This window comes from Paramisgurnus dabryanus, chromosome 10, assembly GCF_030506205.2.
Source record: "Paramisgurnus dabryanus chromosome 10, PD_genome_1.1, whole genome shotgun sequence".
In the NCBI taxonomy this organism is placed as follows: Eukaryota; Metazoa; Chordata; class Actinopteri; order Cypriniformes; family Cobitidae; genus Paramisgurnus; species Paramisgurnus dabryanus.
Genome location: NC_133346.1, coordinates 11,156,396 through 11,181,279, shown reverse-complemented (window position 1 = coordinate 11,181,279; position 24,884 = coordinate 11,156,396). Strand labels below are relative to the sequence as shown.

Genomic DNA, 24,884 nt, shown 5'->3' with positions numbered 1-24,884 from the left:
TCTGAACTAATTCTTTTCAAAGGTCTTGTTCACAAAAAGGAATGAATGACTTCACTACCTGCTTGTCATTGTACATCGTATTATTTTGATTGACACATCTCCTACTTTTAGTAGTACTACTAAAAAGTCCTACAATTCTGCTGATACTAATGCTGCGGTTTTAAGACATCTAGGCCTTTTGTACAGATTTAAAGATCTGCTGAAGTGCTTTGAGATTTGCACCTTTTTTGAAGCATTGATGTCTTTCCGTTGAACAGGAAGTTAGGGTTTAATAGCCTAAAATAGCCAAGGTTTCACAGCCTAAAAGCTGATGAGAAACTGTTTTGAGTTCTTATGTCTTATAAATGTGAGAGCACAGAGTACCCTGGTTTATAAATGTCCTTAAGGCTAACTTAGTATCATATGTATCACAGAATCAAGAAAGTTAAACATTCTGGGGCTGTTTCCCGCACAGGGATTAGACTAGTCCTAAAAAAAAATTTAAGAACTGTCCAAACTCAAAACAACTTGCACTGACATATCTTTAAATACACAAGTGCCATTTGTTTTGCATCAAAATGCACATAAGTAATGTTTTTAGTAATGTATGTTTGTTAAACTATTTATATTTTCCCAATTAAACTCAGGTCTACTTTTGGCTTAAGCTATCGTTGTCTGGGAAACCACCCCATAAACACACAAACTTTAATATTCCAACATACTAAATAGAAAAAAATCTGCACAATACTATAATAACAATAATTTAATTAACATGGATAGTATTTTTAAAATTGAATTATAGCAGACAGTTTAGTGTAAAATCTGAAACTAAAACCTGCACATTTTTGAATTCAGTAGAGAATAAAAAGCATGTTGAGCAATGAATTCATTTCTTGTTTACATGTATGTCCAGTATTCCCACACTATGCCCAGTTTACAACATCATTCATTACAGTAATACACACACAATCCTCAAATACATAAATGTAACAAATACTGTAGGAGCCATATATGACAATACTGTGATTAACCATTAGGTGGCAGCATATTTAAATAAATAGTACACAGACAGACGTTTCTGGGTTTAGGATACACCTACGACCAAAATCTTATGAAATCTTGCCGGATGAGCGCCGTTTTCATCCTATACTACCCCCAAACCTAAACTTTAACCCAACATTTTACAGAATTTAGCTGTGTGTTCCATCTAGCCAGAATCGTGTTTCTGGCCGTTGCTCAGGTCGAAGGCTGCAGCCTTCAGAGGTCGCATTTGTAAGCTACATACTCAAAACTGTCATATTGTTAAAGTTGACTATTATTTTTTGTTTATTGTACATTGTTGTAATGTGACCTGCGAATGTGATGCTCAGTTAAAGGGAACATATCATGAAAATCAGACTGTTTCCATGTTTAAGTGCTATAATTGGGTCCCCAGTGCTTCTATCAATCTAGATAATGTGAAAAAGATCAACCCAGTAACTTAGTTTTGGTAAACCATTCTCTGCAAGCATGTGAAAAAATAGGTCACTGAAATTTGGCTCCCCTTGTGATGTCAGAAGAAGATAATACCGCCCCTTAATCTGCATTATCCAACCACAGCACTGTACAGAGATCAACTCATTTGTATTTAAAAGGACACACCCAAAAATGGCACATTTTTGCTTACACCTACAAAGTGGCAATTTTAACATGCTATAATAAATTATCTCTATGGTATTTTGAGAAAAATATTTTTTTGTTGATGACACATCTCCAGTCTACAGTTTGAGGAAATAAGTCTATTATAATGCACTTAAAAGACATCTGGGCCTCTTCTATAGATTTATTGACCCGTGGAAGTCCCTTGAAATTTGCAACTTTATTTGATGCTTTGATGTCGTTTCCAGTGGCAGAAATGTATATTATTCTAATTTGATTTAATTTAATTTTACTGTTCACATTTTTTATTCTCAACCATTCAAGTTTGTACTGTCGTTTTGCTTTTGAAACATTTGATAAAACTGAAATTTAAAATAAAAATATGTTTGCAGTTATATATTAAACAAGGTCATAGTCAGGTATATTTACTAAACACAAGTGTAACACAAAAATCTATCTGGGTCTGTTGTGTTACTTTCGTCCCTGCTGACAGGGTCAAAAGTAACAATGCGCTATTTATGTTTAAAGTGAAATTATAGACCCTTTTACTGTTTGTACACAATGATGACGTGGCAGCGTATGCGCGCGCATTTAGGCAACGGAAGTATCGTAAGAATCAACAGTGAAGCAACACAAACAGTAAGTTATTTTTAAAAAATTGACTTTATCAACATTTTCAACACAGCTACCAGATCCGTGTACTATAGTGGAGTGGATAAAAGACGTTAGCAGATGGCCAAAAATAAAGTTGCCAGATACATATATACGTATATTAGTATATTATATTAGTGCAACCAAACGCAACAACGGGACATTTTGATGTTGAGAAACCGTTTTAATAAACTTTCTGAGTTGCTACCACGTTAGAACCAATGGGGAATAACACCACTTCCGTTGCCCAAATGCGCGCGCAGGCTATTTGATCACGTGAGCTGTAAAAGGGTCTATACAGAAGTCGTTTTACATTTGCTTCAAATTCCACCTGGTATTTATAGACAACACTTGTGAGTTACTGACCACAGCAAAAATATCTCTGTCTCAAACATTTTTTTTTTTTTTATTAAGTTTTTCTGAAAAATTGTACTTTCGCCCCTGCTCAAACTTGGCATAGAATTAAGTAGAACTCTATAGAGAACTTAAATATACCGTACCATCTAATTGAATGTATTTGTCTTATCAGGTTTAGGTAAGTCAATTACACATACAAATATATGCGCCCCAGTGTATAAACCAAATATGTATATCATTTCTTGAACCCACGTGAACCATGCAGAGGTGCTCGCCAGTGTTGCCACCCACATAGTTCTCATGCCACTCCATAAATAATTTTCTAGATAATTTTCACTGAAAAGGAAGTTGGGGTTAAACAGCCTAAAATAGCCAACGTTTAGTTTCCCTCACAGCCTGCAAGCTGACGAGAAATTATTTTGTCTTATAAATGTAAGTTTTGTCAATGTTTGTTTCAGAGTGCACTGGTTTATAGATGTCTTTAGTATCATAGGTATTACAGAATCAAGAAAGTTAAAAACACACAAACTTTAACATTCCAACTTTTTTACTAAATAGAAAACCAATTTTGCATAATACTATAATAATAATTTACAGGAATTCAAAACTAAAACCTGCAATTTTTTCAATTCAGTAGAGAATGAAAAGGAGCAGGTAAATTCACATCTTGTTAACAGGTATGTCCAGTTTTCTCACACTTTGCCCAGTTTACAACATCATTCATTACAGTAATAAACACACAGTCCTCAAATACATAATGCAATAGCAAATGACGATACTGTGATTGACCATTAGGTGGCAGCATATTTAAATAAATAAATGGGTGCACCTGGAGGAGAGGAACAGGTGTTTCTGGGTAATTAAAGAAAATTATCCACTTTTTTGTGGTAAAAGTGTACACTGCAAAAAATGACGTAGTATTTTTGTCTTGTTTTCTGTATGCATTTCTACAAATTCTTAAATTAAGATTTCCGGATAAGCAAAATTACCTAAGAAAATAAGTCTAGTTTTTAGACAAAAAATAAATAAAAAATTAGTGAATTTTTACTTAACACAAGCAAAAAAAGTATGTTAATCTGCTCCTGCTTTAATAAAAGACACACAATTCAGCTTTCAAAGTCAGTGGGCAAAATGTATAAAATGTTGTTGAAAACCTCACATCGCTGACATGAAGATTTGCCTTTCCGCATTAGTTAGAGTCTGACATGCAAGACAAACCACATTTGCTCTCCCAAATACCCCAAATGGCATTTATTTAATCAAAGTCTATGGCATTCATTAATGGACTGTTTCTGACTTCTTGCACTGTGCACATCTATTTAACATGACTTTCAAAGCCTAAGTGTTTATTACGACTACAAGACCATAGCACCAGGAAGGACACAGCAAGTATAAAGTTCAAGAGAGGAAACAGATTAAGTGACTAATTTGCCTTCATCTTGTGGTTGATCAAGCTGTACTGCTTGTTTTTCCTCAAGCTTAGATGAGTTGTCGCTGATGTGGGTTGCTTCAGATACATTAATCTTATCCGCTGTCACTTCTACCCCAGCATCAGGACACGACCTGAACTCTTCATCTGAGCTGATGGGATACAAAATAGTTGTAGTATTGCATGTTGGTCCAATCTCAGAGTAACCAAAATCCTCAACGTGCTTTGCTGCAGCTGAGTCCTGATGGTCCTGCCGTGGTTTAATGAAGTCTTTGTAGACGCATGGCAAAGGAACCACCTCTCCAATACCAGGTATTTCCTGGGAGACAGGAGAAGTGTTAAGAGTTTCAGACCTTATGATCTGAAGGTGTAAGCTTAAATTTCTAAAATAAGTTTTGCAGACAAATATAATTGTGCATAATCATTTCTTTTGGCCAAGAAGTGACAACCCTGCTGAAAAAAACAGCATACCAGCAAGACCAGCATATGTTGTGTTTTGGTGCTGGTTTGCTAGGGTCTGTACCTTTTCTTCTGAGAATGTAAAGGTTTCATCCTGAGATGGTTTTTAAACGGAAAGTACACTTTTGTACATAAACGGTAAACCTACGTCCGGCACGTGCCCCTTGGTTTTTTTAGCCAAATGGATTTTGCATGCAACCTCAAAATCAAAGAAGCGTCCATTGATCTGTTACTTTTCTTTTAATATGCACAATATTATCAAATATGTGCTGCATCCTTGTCACTTTTCAGAGATTTTTGCCGTTTTAATAGTGTTTTGATCATATTACATTAGTTTATTCTGGCGGCAGGCGCTGCAGTCAGCGCAGCTGCAGACGTCATCAGCGTCTGAGCGCGCTCGCGAGCTTTGCTGTTGCATTTGGCTATCTGAGGAATTAAAACGTGTAAGAAACGCTTACAACATTTCCAAACCACAGTGCGGTAACGTGCAGTTAATCTCCTCTGTGTAGAAAATGTATGGTTAAAATGTCTCGAAGTTACATCAGATTTCTAGATTCATCTTCTTGGTACAACGCCAAAGTTGGCGGGGGCGCGGAATCACACATGCTCACAAATTAGGGAAAATTTAATGCAAAAATCCGTTCCTCTAATAATTTTATCTAAACATATTTTTTTAATAATTATTGAACATTAAAATTAATCACGTGGATATAGCTTTTGTCATTTCGTTGTTTAACGTTATATACTTTATGGATTTAAAATTACATTAATTTCATAGGATGCAGTTGTTGTGCAAAATGCATTAATGACACAATTGAATGTTATGAGTTATGTTCTGACAGCATCTACAATCAATTAAAATTATATTTTAGCATTTTGGAAGTAGCTACCCATTGCCTAGAATTTGCAAAATCTTATTCTTGTCATTTTATCAAAAAGCTTCTCGAGGTCTCTGCACAGGAATTGAAACAATATTAAAATAAGTCCCATCTGTAATTGCCTCATTGGCTATTTGCTTTAAGTCAATTAAAAAAATCTAAAGTAAAATTGTTTTGTCTACAAAAGTAATTTTTAAACATTTAAACATACACTTTCAGAAGAAAAGACTTAATGAGAAGCACTTTTTAACATTATTGTATAGGCCTAGTACAGTTATATTGTGTATATATGACTCAAGTGAATTATAAAATGATACATTAATGTGCAATAAAATCATTTATTTGTCTGTTTATGAACTCTGATTGTCCATTACCTCATAAATTCGAAGGTCAATGTTAGCGTCCCCTGTAAAATATATCGCAAAGTGAGACTGTAATTCATGACATCTCAGATATTGTTAATTCTTGAACTATTTGGTTAATGTTTTAATACCTGCTGTAGCTTTGTCATTTTCCCCTCTGCGGCCTAGAACACAAAACAATGTGCGTACAAATCAGCTTTTCGCACAAAGCATTTTACAATCCATTTAGTCAGCAGTATGCATAGCAGGTTTTAGTTATAAAGGTTATGTAGGGAATTTTTAGGGAAGTACATCTGGTCTTTTTGTGAACTTTTGTAGCAGACTTAAGAACAATTAATGCTGAGCTGTAGACATTACATGCTATTATTCAAGATAGGAGTCCTTGCATAAAGCAGAAGTCTAGAAAAATAACACTTATCCCAGACAGCAGACGACTCTGGGCTAGATCTGCACCAGATCCAGGCCGGAGTCAGCGGATCTGGTGCGGCTCCTAACCAAAGTTGAGTGCTGTATAGGTGTTAGTGTGTAGGCTTATTGAAAGAAGTAAATCTTACAGTGACAGTATTTGATAATGCAGAAGATCACAGTAGACAGCCCCAAAATGGTGATGATTGAGAGTCCACTTGGAAACAAAATCTGATGTATAGTCAAAGTGCTGTTATCTTGTCTTGGGGGATGAGTTGTGGTTTTCCCTTGACAGAAAAATGAAAGTAGAACATTGTTTAATGCTTCTTTCTATTCACAGTCTTGAATATGTGCAAGTCAACTTTTCTGGCGAACAAAACATTAAGTCTTTATATTTAAAGTAATAGGTTTTATTAATGTTCTGTTTAAAATATGATACTCATTTCTCACAGGTAACATTTGTGTGCGTTTCTGATTTTCCATATGCATTTGTCGCCACACAACTGTATTTTCCATCATCTGAACTGGTCATATTGCTGATGTTTAGAGTCTGGTTGTTTTCGCTCAATGAGTGTCTGGTGTCTTCTAGAATGGGAGAATCTTCTCTCTTCCACATTATGTGTGTAAATGTCGCGGTCACTTCACATGTGAGAGACACTGATGTGTTGGACGTCCAGGTGACCCCAATTCCTGTTGCATTTGGTGGATCTTAAAATGAATTGTGAACAAAACATACACTGCAATGAGATCAGTGTTGATTGTACAATAAATATATTGCATATGAAATAGCACAAGAATATTTTGACTTACATACAATATATAATGTAATGTTGAATTGCTTTGTAATTCCACTTTTATTAAATATAGTTTTTCCCATAAAGACTCCTTCAACCTGTGCTGTCACATTCTCTAAAATGAGAGTGTTATTGCTCAAATAGTAATGAGCTTTTCCACAGCATTGACTGTAGTTTGTTATGTTACCATTCTGTTTAACAAAGTTAAGACAAAGACAGGATTTGTTTAGGTTGATCCATTCCACTGACTCCAGGTCAGTATGATTATCCAGGTTTTCTCCTGTCAGCTCAACTCGACTGTATAATCCTGTCTGCACTGTGACTCCAAGAGTTTCTCTCACTGTCAAAACAATGTGTATCATATAATAAAATACATATATATTCTCATGTGGAAACAATTTAAGTACATATATGAACAGCATATCTATAGCTTTTAAAACATGTATCTCAAAAAACAACAATGCATAGCTTAAAAATAATAAAAAATCAGAATGAAGGCAAGATAAAATGATCAACCGTACTTACCAAAAATAGTAAACAGAAAGAGACAAACATGAACATAACATCTAGGCATTGTGAGCAAGGCCGCCGTCTTATCCAGCTAAATTAACATTTTATTATCATGTGTAACTAATAAATTAAAGTCTCCATAAATGCATCTAGATGTTGTACGTGTGATGCGCTTCACTTGCAGTTTGACAAATGAAACCTTCCCCCCCAGAATCATCATCCACTGAAAACCACAACAGGAAGATAAAGGGTAAGACAAAGTGTAGGCGGACGGGGCTGCTCTTGTTAAGATTAACTTCATGTACTTCATGTACATGTCATGTGTCATAGCAAAACACCAAACATAGAGGACAGTTGTTGTGGTTCAGTACAACGTTTAAAACGCTTGTGTTGTGATACTGAATTGCATCTGTTAGAGGTTTGGTAATTAAATGGCACACATAAGTGTTAAAACATGTCAATGGTTTTCATGCAAATGCAATGACTGTTAACCCAAACGATAAATGTGTTTATATGTGGGGAGATGTTATAAAAAAGATTTCAGGACCACAAAACTGTGGTCTTTTGGTAACTTGGGTATAATTTTAGCAATAGCCAACCATACTGCCCTACAAAGGCTAAGTGCAGTAACCAGGCAAACACTGAAACCAAGAAAAATGCCCTCAAGTTTTTTAACACCAGCCAGTCAAACATGTTACTGCAATTGTGGCACGCACGTTTCTCTGAAATGCGACAAAATTGAACCAGGAGACTTTTTCACAAGACACAACAGATCTCACAAAGCCCATTTCAACCCTTAACTCGATTTTGACCAAATGCGTAGTTACTGCGCTTTGTAGGGCAGAATACATTGTATCAAATTTGTCAGATCATTACATGAGGATACTTTGTAACTTTTCTACCGTTATCATCCAAAAACTTTTTTGTGAGTGGATGCAGTTGCTAAAAAGTTCATTCGGAATTTAAAGGAGATTATTCTTCGAACCCTAAGATTCCAGATTTTCATATCGTTGTATCCTTACAAACCATACATTAATTGGATGTAAACCCTGCTGAAAAAACCAGCATCAAACTATCTTGTTTTAGCTGGTGGTTACAGCATACCAGCACCAAAACACAACATATGCTGGTATGACCAGCATGGGATGCTGGTGCTAAAGGGGAAGTCCAATCTAGACATTTTAGCCTGTTTATCACGGGTAATTTATGTCCACTTTGCATTATACATGAGGAAAAATAAATAAATTTGCACGATTTCGATTATTAGATTTCGATTATTAGATAGTGTATTGAAGCTGAATTTTCGTAACGTTCTTTAATGGACACAATTAACCAGAATGCCCTGCGCGAAACTGAGTCATTAGCTCCACCCACTAACCACTGTTCGATGCAGTCGTCAGGTTTATTTGACTTCATGCGGCGCCGCAGGAACCGACAGCTGGATGACGTCAAGGTTCCGCGAAAGGGATTTAAAAGCAAACTCCTCCGTATGATTTCGCGAATCGCTCTCGCGGTACTTTGACGTCATCCCGCTGTCGATTCTTGCAACGCCACATGAAGTTGAACAAGCCTAATAACTTCTTTTACCGCTCAACTAGCTCTCAAATCAACTCAAGTCAACTTGAAGTTAGCCGGCAGACGAACCCATCCAAAGAGTAACTCCGCTTCAACCGTCTCTGAGGGGGAAATCACCAAAGCCCTTGATAAAAGATGACTAGAACCTGTGCAGTATGTGGATGTAAGGACAACAAATTCAGGCCACCGGGAGTTTTTATTGTTGACATCAACGCGACCCTCAGCTGACCCACCACTACACTACTTTGAATATGCAGCCAGCACTTTCGTCAGGAAGATTTTGAGTACTGTTTTCAGCCCAGTTTTTCCGCGGACTCAGGTAATTTAAAATTGTTAAAATATCTAAAACATCATTTGGCTTAGTTGTTGCTTGTTTTGTGTAACTACGGTAAACATACTACGTAGAAAGTTATTATCATGTTGTTGTTATTATATACACGAGCAAAGCAAGCTAACGTTAGCTCCTGTGCAGCTGTCAATCAAAAACGTTATCATCTACTGTCAATCATCTCGCCTCAAGACCCGCCCCCATTTAGAACATTCAGAATTAATGTAGTCGTGCATTTTTCTTCCGGTGATTTGATGACGCGTCAAATCACTGTAACTGTAGCAGTTAAAAGCTTTAATTTTTTATATGGAGTTAGTACATTTGATGGCAGCACAATCAACTACATATATGGCATGAAATATAGTGTTGGAGCATAATGTTGTTTTAGGGTGGACTTCCGCTTAATGCTGGTTTGGTGCTGGTTTAGCTGGTGCTAATGCTGGTGCTGGTTTGATGCTGGTTTAGCTGGTGTTCACTAGCAAACCAGCACCAAAACACAACATATGCTGGTATGACCAGCATGGGATGCTGGTGCTAATGCTGGTTTAGCTGGTGCTGGTTTGATGCTGGTTTAGCTGGTGTTCACTAGCAAACCAGCACCAAAACACAACATATGCTGGTCTTGCTGGTATGCTGGTTTTTTCAGCAGGGAATTTATTCAACTTTCAGATCTCAATTTAAACTCCGGTTTTGTGGTCAAGGATCACATTTACTAAGAATGATAAACACAGGTTATGATGCCATCCTGCACTGCAACACCACACTTGGTTAACAAATGGAAATGAACAAATAACTCACAAATAACTTGTCATTTTACATCATATAATATTTTGAGTGACACATTTCCCATCAACAGTTTACGAAAATAAATCTTTATTAAAATGCAGTTCGTGTGATTAACATTATTGCAGCCATGATATATTATGAATACTACTGTTCAGACCAAAGATATAGAAAGTAAGTACAATTTAAAGTATAACAACATATAACAAACTGTTGACACAACAACTTAAAAAAACAAACAGGATGTAGATAAATAGGCCATGCACATCATGCCATGAAAGGAGCCATCTCAGTCCAGAGTGAGTTTCTCTATTTCAGCAGTGGCTGTATGTGAAGCAGATGGTGTGTCAGACTTCTGGCCCTCTTCTACAGATTTAAAGTGCTAATCCAAAAAAAAGGAGAAACAATAGTGGAAAATTATTGATGAAAACAAGTAAAGTTACACATACAAACACAAACTTTAACATCGAAAATATTATAACAATGATAATGTACGTGATCTAAAAAGTATTTATAAACGACAAACCATTTTGTATCTGAATCTAACCTGTGAGTTTTTGAATTCGGAGTAGAGTGTGAACAGGACGTGGAGGGAGTGAATTCGGTTTTTGTATATAGGTATGTCCAGTATTCCTAAAAGAGGATACAACAGCATTCATTAATCGACACTGGTATTAAATACAAATATGTTTTGCAGTGGCGGCCCGTAACTGCTTTTCCAAGAGGCGCAAATTCAAAATAAGTGTTCGGAGTGTCATGTGTGTTGCTCGTGTTTTCAAAATATGTGTTTGTTGCGTCATGTAAACCATGTGCATCACGTGTTTTGTCAAAATGTGCCTGCTGCACATGCGTCAAAACCGTTTATGATAAAAGAGACGCTCACGTTAAAAAAAACACGCAAAACACTCCCTTAACAGTAAACTCTGATTACGCATGAAATTATGTGAGTATCTGGCAAACGCGTGTGTTTCTTTTATCATAAACCCTTTAGACGCGTCTGCAGTAGACACTTATTTTGACAAGACACTTGATACGCATAGGTTCACTCGACGCGCCACACACGACGGGCATCATACATGTTGTGACGAACTTTGCATCGTGCGCCCTCGAAAAAAGTCGTCACCGACCGCCACTGATGTTTTTCCTATAGCTCAACTGGTTAAGCATTGCATTATTTATTAGTGACCAAGCTCATAGGTTCACTACAGACCTTGTTAGTTGCTTTATGTAAAAACGTCTGCATAAAAAAATGCAAAATGTAACAAATAAAAAATTTACCAACTTACCACAAATAATGTCGACATACGTTGCCAAATCACAGTCTATGTCTGCTGTGGGCAGATTTACCTGGTGCATAGGCAAGAAAGTATAATGAATAAGAAAAATAAGAAAATTTAATAAAATGTATATTACCGCCCTTGCTAACCTTTCCCAAAAGTTCCTCAAATTCAGGCGGCCACTCCTGCATCAGGCTGTCAATGTCTGGCATGGGTCTGTGGAAACACCCAAGACTTTAGTTACAAAATGACTAGGTTCAAAAAGGCAGGTAGGTTATTCATTAGGTTCTTGCCTGGTGTAGTGTACGGTAGCTGGAGGTTTGGACCGATGCAGTTCACTAATGCTCTCGATCCAGTTATCTATAGCTTTGGGATTTTTTTCAGGGTTTTCAATGCTCTTAACTTTTACTTCCTGTGAAAAAGATGTGCATCACATTCTCAAATCTATTCTCAGCTGTATAAATGCATATGAGATGCTGTATTGAGTGTGTTGCGTAGTCTCACAGTGGCATTGTGTTGTTTGCTGTTTTCAGACAGCCAGAGGGAGAGCACTGTGGGATCTGACTGCTTCGTGCACGGCTCATCCAGAACCAGGAGACCCAAATTATCTGGCTTGCCATCTGGTCGCGGCACCTACGGATGAAAGAAAAACTTTACAGAAAAGTTTCAAGCATGCACAAATTGAAATTTGGAGACGGTCATTTACAGGTCAAATGCTTAGGTCCAAGGGGTGTCACTTACTTTCAGAAAAGCATCAATATCCCCCACAGCTGGAATAAAGTCAGGGATGAAAGGCTTTAATTTGTGGTCAAGGTCTATCGTCTGTGGAGTGTATCTTAAAGAAACACAACACATCATTAGTAACCGTTAGAACCAGGTGAAATGTGATCTATAAGTGATGGGTCCATATCTATTTGAAAATTTCATTTTAAACGTATAGATGTATTTTTAAACGTGATAAAGTTTGTGGTAGGATCTTTGAAGTAGGATAAAGTTGTGGCAGGACCTTTTCTTACCGTGTGATGTACTGAAACAGCTCTTTGATCTCTGCTGTCACAGGAAGATGATCATAATCTGCTGGGTCATATGCGCTGTGAGAAATCATGCACATATATGTTCACATTACTTTCTCCCATGATAAAATAGTAGATTGTTTTTAAGATGAACTGATAACTCTAATGCTCGTAGTAGTTTCTATAAATACATGACTGATACTTCAAAACAAATAATTTCTTATGGAACAAACTCATAAATATTTTTCACATAAAATAATAGCAAAATCATTATTGACACGTTTTTCATCCTGGAAAATAAATAATGTGCCAGCTGATGACAGTTATATCCTAAATAGGGCATCCCACCCTTCCAAAGCAGATCCAGGCTCCCCTTCCTCTTCGTCCGACTCTGTGTCATCAGAATCATCATCTTCGTCGTCATCATCGTCATCTTCCTCCTCCTCTTCATCATCATCATTAGTGCCACGAGAACCAGACGGTGGCTCTTTCTTTCTCTGCTTTCAGATACACAAAGTATTTAAACTAAGTCAATCAATTAATTCCTTTGAAAATAAAAGATAAACAGGAATTATATTTTACTTTAATGTCGTCTTCCAGTTTGTGACCAGTGTAACTGGCCATGGTGCTTTGCTTCTGCCTTCCTGCCCTACTTGAAGCTGCATTTCAGAGACATTAGCATAGCAAACAGTTGGCAAATGTTACATTAAAATGTGAAGAAGTGGTAAACAGTGGGTCTTACCTATCTGTCGTGGGGTTGGTGTGTGCACACTGTCTGCTTCGTCTGCGTTCACCTCAAAACTCTCGTCGTATGGCTGGTTGGCTGTCAGTTGAATCTTTCACAATGAAGAATTATTAGATCTTTTGTTATAATAATTAATTAAACTAGCTGTCAACAGAATTTGCTTAGACAGTATTTGTGGGCATTATAATGATTTTAATATCTTAAAATATTATGTAGGTAAGTTAGGGAGCGCACTACGTTTGGAACATATTTGAGTAAAAGTCTGTTTGCTGCTAGTTTAGCTATTTAGCTAATTAAGAGCGTATTATAACACACCAAAACAAGCATGCAGCAAGTAACTATCTAACTAACTTTTAAAGGAATATGTGACAAAAAAAAAAAGGTAAAGTACGTTTTCTGCATAGATTCATAGTTTTTGCGACGTGCCGTTACGCACAGATTCATAATTCGCAGAAATCGGCCACGCAAACATTTTTATACACTATTTAACACATTCTTTATCGTCTTATCAATGTTGTTACATATACAAACAATGTTATCAAACATTTTAGTTGTAAATGTTAAAGATTTGCAGGGTAAAAACAAACCTTTTGTCGCTCAGACCTCTCCATGAAAACACGGTGTAGCGTTACCAAGGAAACTGATCTCGCGAGATTTCTAGCGGAAGTGCAAGACTGAGGTCTCCTTGTGCAGATTTCATTTGCATTATAGTTAGCATCTAATCAGAGACTTATGGTGAAATTAAATTAAATCGTTTTGCTCCAAGTTTAATATAATGTGCAAATTTAACAGAGTGTATTAAAATTATCTGTTAAAATGTAACGTCTAAATGTATTGTTTAAAGTTAACCATGGGCTTAGCCCCTGAACTGATCTACACACAACCATCTATAAGCAAGCACCATCAATTGATCACACTAACCTAAGTTTTGTTGGACATATATCCCCTCAATGTCTATAAAGCCGTGACAGCACTGATTCAGAGACAGATCAGCTTTTACAAACAGGATGCAGCCTTCAGACACCTTTCTTGCTGGTTCAGCATTTTGTTTTATCTACAATCTAGTTTAAGTGGCTAGAAACTATGGTGTAGGTGCATAGGAAGGATTGTGGTTTTGCTTAGTGCTGTTTGGACATAAAATAGAAATGCAAATATGTGTTATATGATTCTCAATAACATTTAAGATGTAAATATACAAAGTCAACAGTAACAGTTTTTTTATTATTTACACTTTAACAGACATTTGACATTGATTATTAATAAGTCATTGACTTGGATGCAAAACATTTCAATGCAGATTATTCTGAAGTAATAAGCATTTCCAACATGTTTAATAAAATATACATAAATTAAGCGCTGAAAGAACTGTAACAGTTAATTTACAGACATACAGTGATTAAAAAAAAACACAGTCTTGAAGTGCAAGTTCTTGTATCCACCCCCAACATTGCCTTTAATGTTGATCTCAGTTTGTAGTAATTATAAATGGAGTGGTTTTGCAAAAGGACAAATAGTTAGTGTGGATTTGTCCCTTAAGCTATTTCTGGACCAGCTTTACTTTTCGCACATATTTTCCAAGACTATTACAGCTAGTTATTAGATATTTGACTTTAAAGCAGTAATTTTCTGTGAAAATTCAGTCCATCTTTCAAACATTCCTCTTGGTGTTCGTGTGCAGATCTCTTTGAAATTCAGCTTCTAGATTCACAGCTCCACTCCGGCCGCCTGGTGCATCCGTTATCAGAGTGAGTTTGTTAAACACTCCACGACCAAAATAGTCAGCGATCACCGAGAAGCCATCATTGGACGATTTTAACTATGAGTGAAAGAAAAATAAGAAAATACATTTTGTATGACATGTACAGTATGTATGAACTTTCAAACTTTTATCATACATTGCACCCAGACATATCTCATACAAAAACTTTTTAGCCATGCATATTTTACAAATATGTTATTTCTGTATAAGGATTCAGAAAAAGGGACGAGTTTAACAGATCCACAGAAGCTTCAAAATTATGAATTTTGTAATCCTTTAATAATAATAATAATAATAATAATAATAAGCATATAAGGATTATACTACATTGCTATTACATCAAGGTTATCAAAGGATCTTTGTCAAGAGTAAGATCTTTGCACACCATGGCCAAAAAAGTGAAGCTTATTTTTGAAAAAAGTCTGTCTGCTAAATTCAAGAGTGTGGAAACCACAAATAAGTCGTCAACTTTGTGTCAACCTTGTGGTGGGAATGTGAGAAGCACTTCTTATCTTCTTAATTAAAATAAATTTAATAAACAAAATCCTTGCAACTTTCATAGCAAACTAGTTTTCACACAGACATGTCTCATACTAAAAAAATTAAGCCAACATTTTTTTTTTGTAAAATCTAATTTGCTGTATAAGGAATTTAAGTTTAACAAATCGACACAAGCTTCAAGATTACGAATTTTGTAAATCCTTTAATAATAAATGTAAAAGGATTATACTACATTTCTATAACATGGAGGTCAATAAAAGATCTTTGTCAAGACCAAGACCTTTGCACACCATTTCCAAAAAAGTGAAGCAAGTTTTTTTTTTAAAAGTCTGTTAAATTCAGAAGTGTGGAAACCACAAATAAGTCGTCGTCAACTTTGTGTCAACTTTGTTTCAACTGTGTGGTGGGAATGTGAGAAGCACTTCTTATCTTCTAAATTACAATTAATTAAATAAACAAAATCCTTGCAACTTTCATAGCAAACTAGTTTTCTGGGTTGGCCTGGAATTAATCGATGTCACACTTGAAAAGCTCAATCTGTTTGTTAATCCATGAAGATCACACACAGACATGTCTCATACTAAAAAATTTTAGCCAACATGTTTTTTTTTTGCAAAATCTAATTTGCTGTATAAGGACTTTAAGTTTAACAAATCGACAAAAGCTTCAAAATGAAGAATTTTGTAAACCCTTTAATAATAAATGTTAAAGGATTATAATATATATTTATAACCTGGAGGTCATCATGAGTTCAAGATCTTTGTAGCATAAAAGTCGGAAGTGTGAAAAAAACCTCAAAAAAGTCATCATCAACTTTGGCCTTTGTGTGGGGGAAATGTGTGAAGCTTTAGAGCATAAGAAGTTTTAGAGCTCCTAAATTGGACATGGGTCTGGTAAATACCAAGGAGGATTAGGGCCAAGATAAAATAAAAAATAAAACAATCTCGAGATTAAAGTCAATTAAATGCTATTTTTTTACGAGAATAAAGTCGGAATAAATATAATTTCGAGAATAAAGTCATTATTTAACCAGAATAAAGTCGTTATTTAACGAGAATAAAGTCGTATTGTGTAGTGAAGTGTATTTATATCACTGTCTTAAGGCATTACTACGAAGGAGGAAGCTTTCAGAGTTTAAAATCGAAAAATCTTGTTATATATATAGACTTTATTCTTGAGATTTTACAACTTTATTTTTGCTATATATTAACTTTATTCTCGTTAAATAACGACTTTATTCTCGTTAAATAAAGACTTTATTCTCGTTAAATAAGGACTTTATTCTCGTTAAATAAGGACTTTATTCTCGTTAAATAAGGACTTTATTCTCGTTAAATAACGACTTTATCCTCGTTAAATAACGACTTTATCCTCGTTAAATAACGACTTTATCCTCGTTAAATAACGACTTTATCCTCGTTAAATAACAACTTTATTCTCGAATTATATTTATTCAGACTTTTTTTCGTTAAATAATTACTTTATTCTCGCATTTTAATGACTTTAATCTCGAGATGGTTTTATTTTTTATTTTAGCTTGGCCCTAATCCTCCTTGGTAGGTAAAATATTAGCGCCCTCGGTCTTGGGTAATTTAAAATGAGTGTTTTTACCGAACGGACCTAAAAAGACCAAAACTATCTCGGGTGTGCACATCAAGTCCTTTTCCCACAAACGTCGGGTCTAATTTTGCCGGTTTGTCTCGGGTCGGTTATGAAAAAATATATTTATGCACATCGGGTTCAGGTAAAGTGAATTGGGTCATTTTGGGTAGGGTACATTTCTTTGGACCCGAGAAGACCTCTACTGCACACCTCAAAATGGGCCTTTTCAAAATTGTTCAATTAATGATCTACAGGGTATTTGGACCTGAAACTTTACAGGCACATTCTTGGAAACCAGAGACTAATATTACATCTTTGTTTTTTTTTATTTCCATATTAGGAGCCCTTGTACACTATTTAGTTTTAAATAAATAATTAAAATAAGCACCTGTCTACTGAAATGGTCATGAAGATCTCGTTTCTGATCTTGTGCACGCAGCATGTCCATGACCTTTCTGTTTTCAGGCGTGCAGGTGGGGCATTCGGCCTCGCTCTCAGCGAAGCTCTCCAAGCAGTGCTGGTGGAACGAGTGGCCGCACAGGAAGTGCACAGAAGGCAACTCTAGTGGACTGTTGCACATGCTGCACTTCGTCTTCTGGAAAATCTTTGCACTGAAAAACAAAATCAACTGTCAACACATTTGTTGAACCCCTTCATAAGGTTTTTAGTAAGAAATGTCTAACTGGGTGACTCTGATCACTATGTCAGGATTTATTTTGTGATAAAGACCAGTTGACAATGTGTCATTTCCTACATGCGTGCCAGTACTACACCTCAGAAAGTATGAGATTATCAGTGGCAGTGTGGGAAACCAAAAAATGTCCTCAATTAGCTCACCAGGTTTTGAGCTCCTGGATCTCAGCACGCAGATGCGCCGTCTCCTCCCTATACTGTCGGATCTTTCTTTCATCTTCTTCAATCTGCTGGGTCTCTCTCTCAAGTTTATTTATAAGGTAGTCTTTTATAACTGAGAGAGAGGCTGTGGAGTTGTGGGCCAAAGTCTGCACCACTAAAACACAGAGTGTTACATGCAACATCACATAAATAAAACAAAGTGTTTCAAAGTGTGTTTGCCACGCTTAGACTTGTGAAAACCATGTCTGTACCTACCCAGCAGTGGAGGCATCAGGTTATTTTGGTCAATGTGCTGCAAAACTTCACTAATGTAGGCTTTGCAGTTTTCTTCTTTGCGTGCAAAATAGCCCAGCGCCTGTTCCCACAAACAAGCCTCCTTGTCCCCATGATGCTTACAAGCCTCCACAACTTTTCCATATTCCTCGTTTTGCATGTGGTAATGCATTATTTGCTGGTATCTGAAGATAAAGGCAATTCAGTCAATATGCACTGACTTTTATTAGATTATTTACTAAATGTAATGTCAGAAAATTATTTTAGAGTTAGAGACAACCTCACAATGGCCTCATTGAAAGAGACATATGGGCAGCGTGCATGCAGCACTGCTTGCAGCTGCTGACACATTGGAAAAACTGAGAAGTGATATAATTAAAATTAAAAAAAAATCACTCACAGCATGCCCTTTTCATAAAGATACAGCACTCCTTCTTTGAAGTTGTGCATTTGGCAGAGGACCAGGGCCTTGTCAAACACAGTGTTGTCACTCCTCAGCAGAGACAATGCTGCCTCCTGCAGGACTTTTTTCTTCTGCAACAAAATAAAAGAAAGATGTCTCCAGGCGTTTCCAAACATGCCTGGCAATAAATATACATGTTACATCAGTGCATGCACAGACTGAACCTAGCATGTTTACCTCAGGGTTCTGCTCGTGCGCCCAGTCCTGCAGTCTGAGCTCAAGTAGCGTGTCATAAACTCCCTCGGGAGAGAACGGATCCACCTTTATCATGTGTTCCAGGAACGCTCGCAGCTCCCGTGGGTTATTGGCAAAGACAGGAATGAATTCCTCTGGATTGGCCTGGGATTTGTGAGGAATTCAAATCTTGAGTCAAAATGCTATCTGATCAGGTTGTGTAAAGACATTAATAGGACTTCAACTTAATTACCTTGTTTCCTGCGGCATTGTTGAGACTGTCCTTATCGGCAGAGTCTTTGTTGGGTTGATAGTCCGTGCAGAGGCGTTTTAGCAGTATGGTGGTGCTATCAGGTACATTGTGCATTAGAGTTTTACCATAGCGCTTCATGTTGCTCTCCGCCTGAATAAATGGCAACCTGCCTATGTAGCGTAACGCCTCCTGATAATTCTGAGGAGAAAATGGAATTTCAGTATAGAGAGATGCAGGGAAGATATATATATTTTTGTAGGCCAACCTGGAAGTTAGCTTTCCATAACAAAAAGTCTATTGGATTATTATAGGCTTTTTATTTTCATAAAAAATAGAGATATAAGATTATCTTCACAAATGTACAACTTGTAGGAATTTTGAGGTCTAAATGCATTTACTAGAAATTAAAAGCAAACCATAGGCTATAAGCAAACTACACCAAGGTCGCTCAACTTCAATATCATCACCACAAAGAGCTTTTATCACCTTTTTAAACTTTATTGAAAACATTAAAAACATGTTCACTGATAATTGTGCCTATGTTTTTACTGTTTGTGAAATTTTAATGTGTGATGTATGTAGGTCTGCACGATTATGACAAAAATCATAATTGCATATTAAGTAATTGTTTCATGTGTAATTGTAATCCAGATTAGTTTTTCAATTAATTGTGCAGCCCTAGTGTGATGACATTTAAAGTTCCTGACAATTTTTTGCAAAATTGTGGTTGGTTGCAAAATTGTGGTTGGTCACCGCTAGATACCACTAGATGCCGCTAAAAAACCCACATTACACTTTTAAAGAAGTAGTCCACTTTAAAGATGGGGCCCATTGACTTACCATAGTATTTTTTTTCCTACTATAAAAAGTCAATGGACCCCATCTTTAAAGTGGACTACTCCTTTAAATAACTAACTTGTTTCCGAATTTTTCCTACCAAAATACGTCATCCCTGCAGCTCTCTATCCACTTGTTAAGTCATGACGTAAGGAATACTGTGTCCAGCTCCAAGCCACCACATTTAACAGCCATTTATGAGGACAATTTATTCATAGCACACATTTAAGACAGAATCAAAGACGGCTATATATGAATAATGCATAAATCCATTTCTGGTCATCTTGGATTTTATTATGGAGATCAAATTTAGGATCGGGTGTTTTTGGTAGTTTTCATTATGATACGAGTGTATTACAGCCATGATTTCTCTATAGCCTCTTTCACACAGTAATACTGGTAAATTACCATGAATTTACCAGAATGAATTTACCAGTAAATACAAAAATGTGCTGTTCACACACGCAGTGACATTACGTCTTTTTACCAGTAAGACATCATTCACACATCAGTATCAAAATACCGGTAAATTCGTTGAGAAAGCGGAAGTACCTGTGGCGCGCGGCGAGCTCAGTGTTGTGTTTGTAAACAATCCACGTCGTTCATATCCACGGTCCGTATTTTGTTGTTTTCACGTCTGTGGTAAACTCTGACAGTCGCGAAGTTGCTCATGACCAAACAACATTGCATGAGGCGACGTCAAACCGATGGCGTTTTAAACAACAGTACTTTTTGCACAATAGGCTTCACATAGGGCGTGCTAAGGACTTCGGCAATTCGACAAGTAGGTGGTAAGATGTTTTAAACAACTTTGGTGAAGAAATGTGGACGTAAACTTCAGGTGTGCTCGACTTTCAAGCACCGCATGTGTGGAAACGTCCGTAAACAATCTGGGCGTAAACGCGTCATCTGTTTTAAATCATTATGATTGGCCCGAAGCTGTCAGCGCGGTCTGACGTCGTCCGTTCTAAATGCCGGTAATCCTATATTTATCGTTCACACATAGCGCTTACCGGTAAATTACTGGTAATCTTACAACCTGTCTTACTGGTAAATTGGGAGCACTGATTTACCGGAAAGGTTCTGTTCACACATGATCTGTTAACTGCAATTTACCAGTAAATTACCAGTAAAGACTGTATGTGTGAAAGGGACTAATGACATCTGTGAGCGGTTGGACCCGGAAGTGGCGCATGACGTCAGACTTAACAACCGGCTAGTTAGCAGAGCAGATTTTGTTGTGGAAAATGCAGAAACTATGGACAGGTCATATGATAACGTAAAACATTGGTGTTTATCACCTTCAAATCCTCCAGCTGAATCTTTAGGTACCATTCATGATGCATGTGTCTCTCGGCCAGGAACACAGCATGACTGTGATAACCAGCCTGACGCAATACCTTGATGGCAATTTCAACATCGAAATGCACCTCACTCTCACTGCTCTAGATTGAGAGATACAAATATGAATGTTTTAGTTAGTTATCATAACTGTATTCAACCTAACTGTCCATCCAAATAAATTTTTGCAGACCTTTATGAACTCCTCCAGTTTGGAGCTGTCTTTCAGTTTAGTGTAGCAATTAAGCAGTAAAGTAGTGTGGTCAGCGTTGGCCAGGGACTGCCTGTGGAGGGCTTGTAGGTACGCTGTCAAGTTATGTATCCTCTGGGCATCCAAAAAATTACGGATAACATAAGAGGGTTCAAGCTTCCCAATGGTGCTGAAAAACAATTAGTCCAATAGCTCAATTAGTAAAGCATTGCACTAGCAATGCATAGCTCATGGGTTTGATCCCCATGGAATAAACATACTGATGAAAATGTAAAGGTTGAATGCACACTAACGGTACATTCACACGGGGCTCCAGGGTTGACGCTTCTCATTTACTTTGAATGGGTGATGTCATGCATTGTCGAACTGAATCGTGGATCCGTCGGCGTTGCATCAATCCCGTTGCTGAGGTTGAACATTCCTCAAATTTTTAAGTGCCAATGCATGCGTCAGCCAATCAGATCATCTTATGCAAATAACCTAGTGCAGAGCCAGCCAATTACGTTCACGCAAGACCAGAGAATAGAAGAGCACTTGTTGCGGCCACTGTGATCGGCTGTTGGCCATGCTTCAAACACGCCCTCCGTCTGTCAAGCATTAACGCTGACGCCCCGTGTGAATGTACCGTAAGTCACTTTGGATAAAAGTGTCTGTCAAAACCATATTCTGATAATTTGGAGTTTCTCGATTACAAAACAAAAACTATCAAACACCTACCGAATATACTGTTGAATAGCTCCATCATGATCCCCTTTGGCGTAGAGGTGGTCTCCGTAATGCCTGAATATCTCAGACAGACCATCATTGTCCAGGTGTTGACTTTTAGCCAGGTTAATAGCCATCACAAACAGGTTTTTCTTAAACAGCATCTAAAAACATTGATAATAGTCAGATAACAACAAATATTAATCATATCGCATTTATTATGATTGGTCAAAAAAGATAATTTTACCTCACAATACAGTCTTACCAAAAATATTCTTTGTAAAATGTTTATATTAATATAATATTACAGGGACAAAAAAAAAGATATTTTACCTCTAACTTTGTCTGTGTGTCTTTTTCTTGCAGTGTATACATAGTTCGGTCTCTCGTAAGCACATAGAATGAGCCCCACTCAGACAGGATGTCAATGACATCATCAAATGCAGCACTATATGCAATGAACTTGTTGTCCAGGTCGTATATGGTAAGGATGTGCTTTGCTGCGGGTGATGTCTCTCCGCTGCCATATTCAGATCTGTATGATAAACATATTTAGGAAGTAATAAAGTTGAAAACCATTCATGATTTACACAAAGAAATGTCCTACTGGTTAGGTGACTTGTCGTTTTTGGTGAGCAGCAGTAGGTATCCTCTGTGCCACTGAGCTTGAACCTTATGGCCTTCGAAAGCAAAGCAAGGTCCTCTTTCATCCGGCTGGTACAAATACACGCAGTCATCTCCGGCCACTATGAACTGAGAGTCCTGCGATGGGTCAGTGAGCGCAGTGCAGCGGAGAGCGCAGCCATGCGTGTCCAATTCTAAATGTGGGACCTCTTTCAGCGACAATGTGTAACACTGTCGACACACATCAGCATAAATATGAACCCTGTTGTTAATTCTGTAACATTTTGATCTGAATATCACAAAAAGTTTTCTTTACAAATGTATGGAAAAGACATTCGAGATATACCTGCACTTTATCTAAGGTTGCAACAAACAGGTGCGTGATTTTGCCAACTTGCCGAAAAGCCAGGCCTGTGATTGGAGAGTTGTCCTGATGGAAGCTAAGAGTTTTACTGTGTCTGTCTCTGGTGATGTCACCCTTTGTCAGCACAATGCTGCCATCTGTAAAACCTGAACATTCAACAGAAATAGTAATCAAGAAATTTAATAGGGAATATGAAATTTACGAATGCTCTTTCCTGTCAACCATTGCTATTTGTTCATATTTACTAATAGAGAGCCATGTGTAGATGATAAAAATCTTCCCACCTATGGCCATGAAATTGAGGTTTTCATGAACACTAAGACAAGACACTTCCGTAGGTTTGTTTCCAGGAATGGCAGGGAAGATTCGGGTACACAGAGGACTGCCGCTGTCCTTCTTATCAAGGTTCCAAACTTTCACCTAATGTGCACACAAAAAACATACATTCACTAACCAACATATATACAAACCTACACCTGCAAATTTCAAATTTAGCTTTACAACAGTGTTTCTCAACCAGTGGGCAGATGCCACCAGGGGCCCTCAAAATGAGTAAGACAAAACAAACAATAATTTTTTTTCACTATTTCTTAGTGTTTGGATATTTTTTATAACAAATATAAAGCTTTCTAGCTATGCCAACCACAAGAATATTTTACTAGGTAAAAATTTGAGTGTGAGGTCTCTAAGTATTGAGATTAAAGCCCCTGTGGTTATGCTTACCAGAGGATTAATGCCATGCTCATCCTCACCAACTGACACGAGAATATTGTGTTGTTTCAGCTGATAGAGGTGTGTCACACTCAGTTTATAACCTTGAAAGCTGGAGAGCTGAAGAGAGCGGCTTAAAAACCAAATCTGTCCATCCATATGTGCATACAATGAGTTAAAGAAATTACATATTTAAGTACACACACACACACACGTTTACAAATGTACACATGCAAATGTGTAGTCTGCTTGCTTGCTTGCAAAAAAAGCGTATTAACCTTGCTTATATGGGTATAATTACGAAAAACATGTTAGTATTTATATTACTGTTTGACAGTGTCATCGTAAATATCAAGTGACAAGCAAATCTTCAGCATTATAATAAGGATATCTCCAAGCACAATGTGTCCTCGGCCTGAATCGCATGCCGATATGCCCATCGGTAATTGGAAATTTTTCCCATTGTCGCTCGGATCCTTTACGGTTTCTTTATAGAAAAACGCAAATCGTCTCCACTGTAAGAACGCAGACATTTTCCAAGCGATTCCTGTTTAGCACTATCATGTGACTTACAGCACGGTCATGTGATCAAAGACAGGCTGATCGTGCAGTAATAGGTGCGTTCGACTTAATACAGCGCCGAAAGAAATGGCAGGCAGATGACGACAAAGCACCGCGAGAGCGAGGTGAAATTAGACTTCTCCGTATGATTTCTCAATCGCTCTCGCGATACTTTTACGTCATTCGCCTGTAAGTTCTTTCGGCGACACATAAAGATGAACAAGCCTAATGCGTGGTCCATTTTGTACGGCGCTGCACAGACTAAACAACTAATGACATCAAAATACCGCGAGAGTGATTCGAGAGCAGAATGCTCCATAGGCTTTAACATCGCTCTCGTGGTATTCTGATGTCTACCTGATCATCTGCGCAGCGTTGCATAAAGTCGAACACACCTGTTGTTATTTGCTTGTTTTCTCATACTAAAGGCCAGTGTTATTTAAAGTTTGTACATATACAACACAAAT

General features: G+C 37.2%; 3 protein-coding genes across 4 annotated transcripts; all 3 read right to left on the bottom strand.

The window, feature by feature from the left end:
* Positions 1-2,800: 2,800 nt before the first annotated feature.
* Positions 2,801-7,992, bottom strand: LOC135740764 (uncharacterized). The gene is made up of 7 exons (XM_065259290.2): positions 7,478-7,992; positions 6,969-7,292; positions 6,609-6,866; positions 6,308-6,445; positions 5,885-5,917; positions 5,766-5,797; positions 2,801-4,373 (listed from the first exon to the last, which is right to left on the bottom strand). Exons 1-7 carry the CDS (start codon positions 7,524-7,526, stop codon positions 4,041-4,043), a joined length of 1,167 nt encoding a protein of 388 aa, XP_065115362.1. The 5' UTR covers positions 7,527-7,992; the 3' UTR covers positions 2,801-4,040.
* Positions 7,993-10,217: 2,225 nt separating this feature from the next.
* Positions 10,218-13,905, bottom strand: ift46 (intraflagellar transport 46 homolog (Chlamydomonas)). 2 transcript variants are annotated; one of them, XM_065256513.1, is made up of 12 exons: positions 13,771-13,905; positions 13,181-13,274; positions 13,021-13,097; positions 12,787-12,938; positions 12,442-12,516; positions 12,167-12,260; positions 11,930-12,058; positions 11,719-11,837; positions 11,575-11,641; positions 11,435-11,495; positions 10,696-10,781; positions 10,218-10,530 (listed from the first exon to the last, which is right to left on the bottom strand). In XM_065256513.1, the coding sequence occupies exons 1-12, from the start codon at positions 13,792-13,794 to the stop codon at positions 10,438-10,440; spliced, it is 1,071 nt and encodes a 356-aa protein (XP_065112585.1). In that variant the 5' UTR covers positions 13,795-13,905; the 3' UTR covers positions 10,218-10,437. The 2 variants fall into 2 exon arrangements, with proteins under 2 accessions (XP_065112585.1, XP_065112594.1); XM_065256522.1 differs by having other exon boundaries at positions 12,787-12,935; positions 13,771-13,881.
* A 480-nt stretch (positions 13,906-14,385) lies between these two features.
* Positions 14,386-24,422, bottom strand: vps11 (VPS11 core subunit of CORVET and HOPS complexes). Its single transcript, XM_073816027.1, has 16 exons — positions 24,248-24,422; positions 23,869-24,017; positions 23,430-23,565; positions 23,128-23,291; positions 22,765-23,012; positions 22,491-22,692; positions 22,170-22,321; positions 21,435-21,621; positions 21,202-21,345; positions 19,064-19,261; positions 18,814-18,975; positions 18,574-18,707; positions 18,156-18,358; positions 17,883-18,054; positions 17,434-17,656; positions 14,386-14,999 (listed from the first exon to the last, which is right to left on the bottom strand). Exons 1-16 carry the CDS (start codon positions 24,387-24,389, stop codon positions 14,832-14,834), a joined length of 2,784 nt encoding a protein of 927 aa, XP_073672128.1. The 5' UTR covers positions 24,390-24,422; the 3' UTR covers positions 14,386-14,831.
* Between the last annotated feature and the right edge of the window lie 462 nt (positions 24,423-24,884).

Coding starts and splice junctions, on each gene's coding strand:
- vps11 (XM_073816027.1), bottom strand. CDS start 24,389: ATGTCTGCGTTCTTACAGTGGAGACGATTTGCGTTTTTCTATAAAGAA. Junction 22,693..22,764: donor AACGACAAGTCACCTAACCA/GTAGGACATTTC, acceptor TTTATCATACAG/ATCTGAATATGGCAGCGGAG. Junction 18,055..18,155: donor CCTGATGCCTCCACTGCTGG/GTAGGTACAGAC, acceptor TCTGTGTTTTAG/TGGTGCAGACTTTGGCCCAC.
- ift46 (XM_065256513.1), bottom strand. CDS start 13,794: ATGGAGAGGTCTGAGCGACAAAAG. Junction 12,059..12,166: donor ATATTGATGCTTTTCTGAAA/GTAAGTGACACC, acceptor TTTCATCCGTAG/GTGCCGCGACCAGATGGCAA. Junction 10,782..11,434: donor GTATGTCGACATTATTTGTG/GTAAGTTGGTAA, acceptor ATCCTCTTTTAG/GAATACTGGACATACCTATA.
- LOC135740764 (XM_065259290.2), bottom strand. CDS start 7,526: ATGCCTAGATGTTATGTTCATGTTTGTCTCTTTCTGTTTACTATTTTT. Junction 6,867..6,968: donor CATTACATTATATATTGTAT/GTAAGTCAAAAT, acceptor ATTCATTTTAAG/ATCCACCAAATGCAACAGGA. Junction 5,798..5,884: donor AAATGACAAAGCTACAGCAG/GTATTAAAACAT, acceptor TATATTTTACAG/GGGACGCTAACATTGACCTT.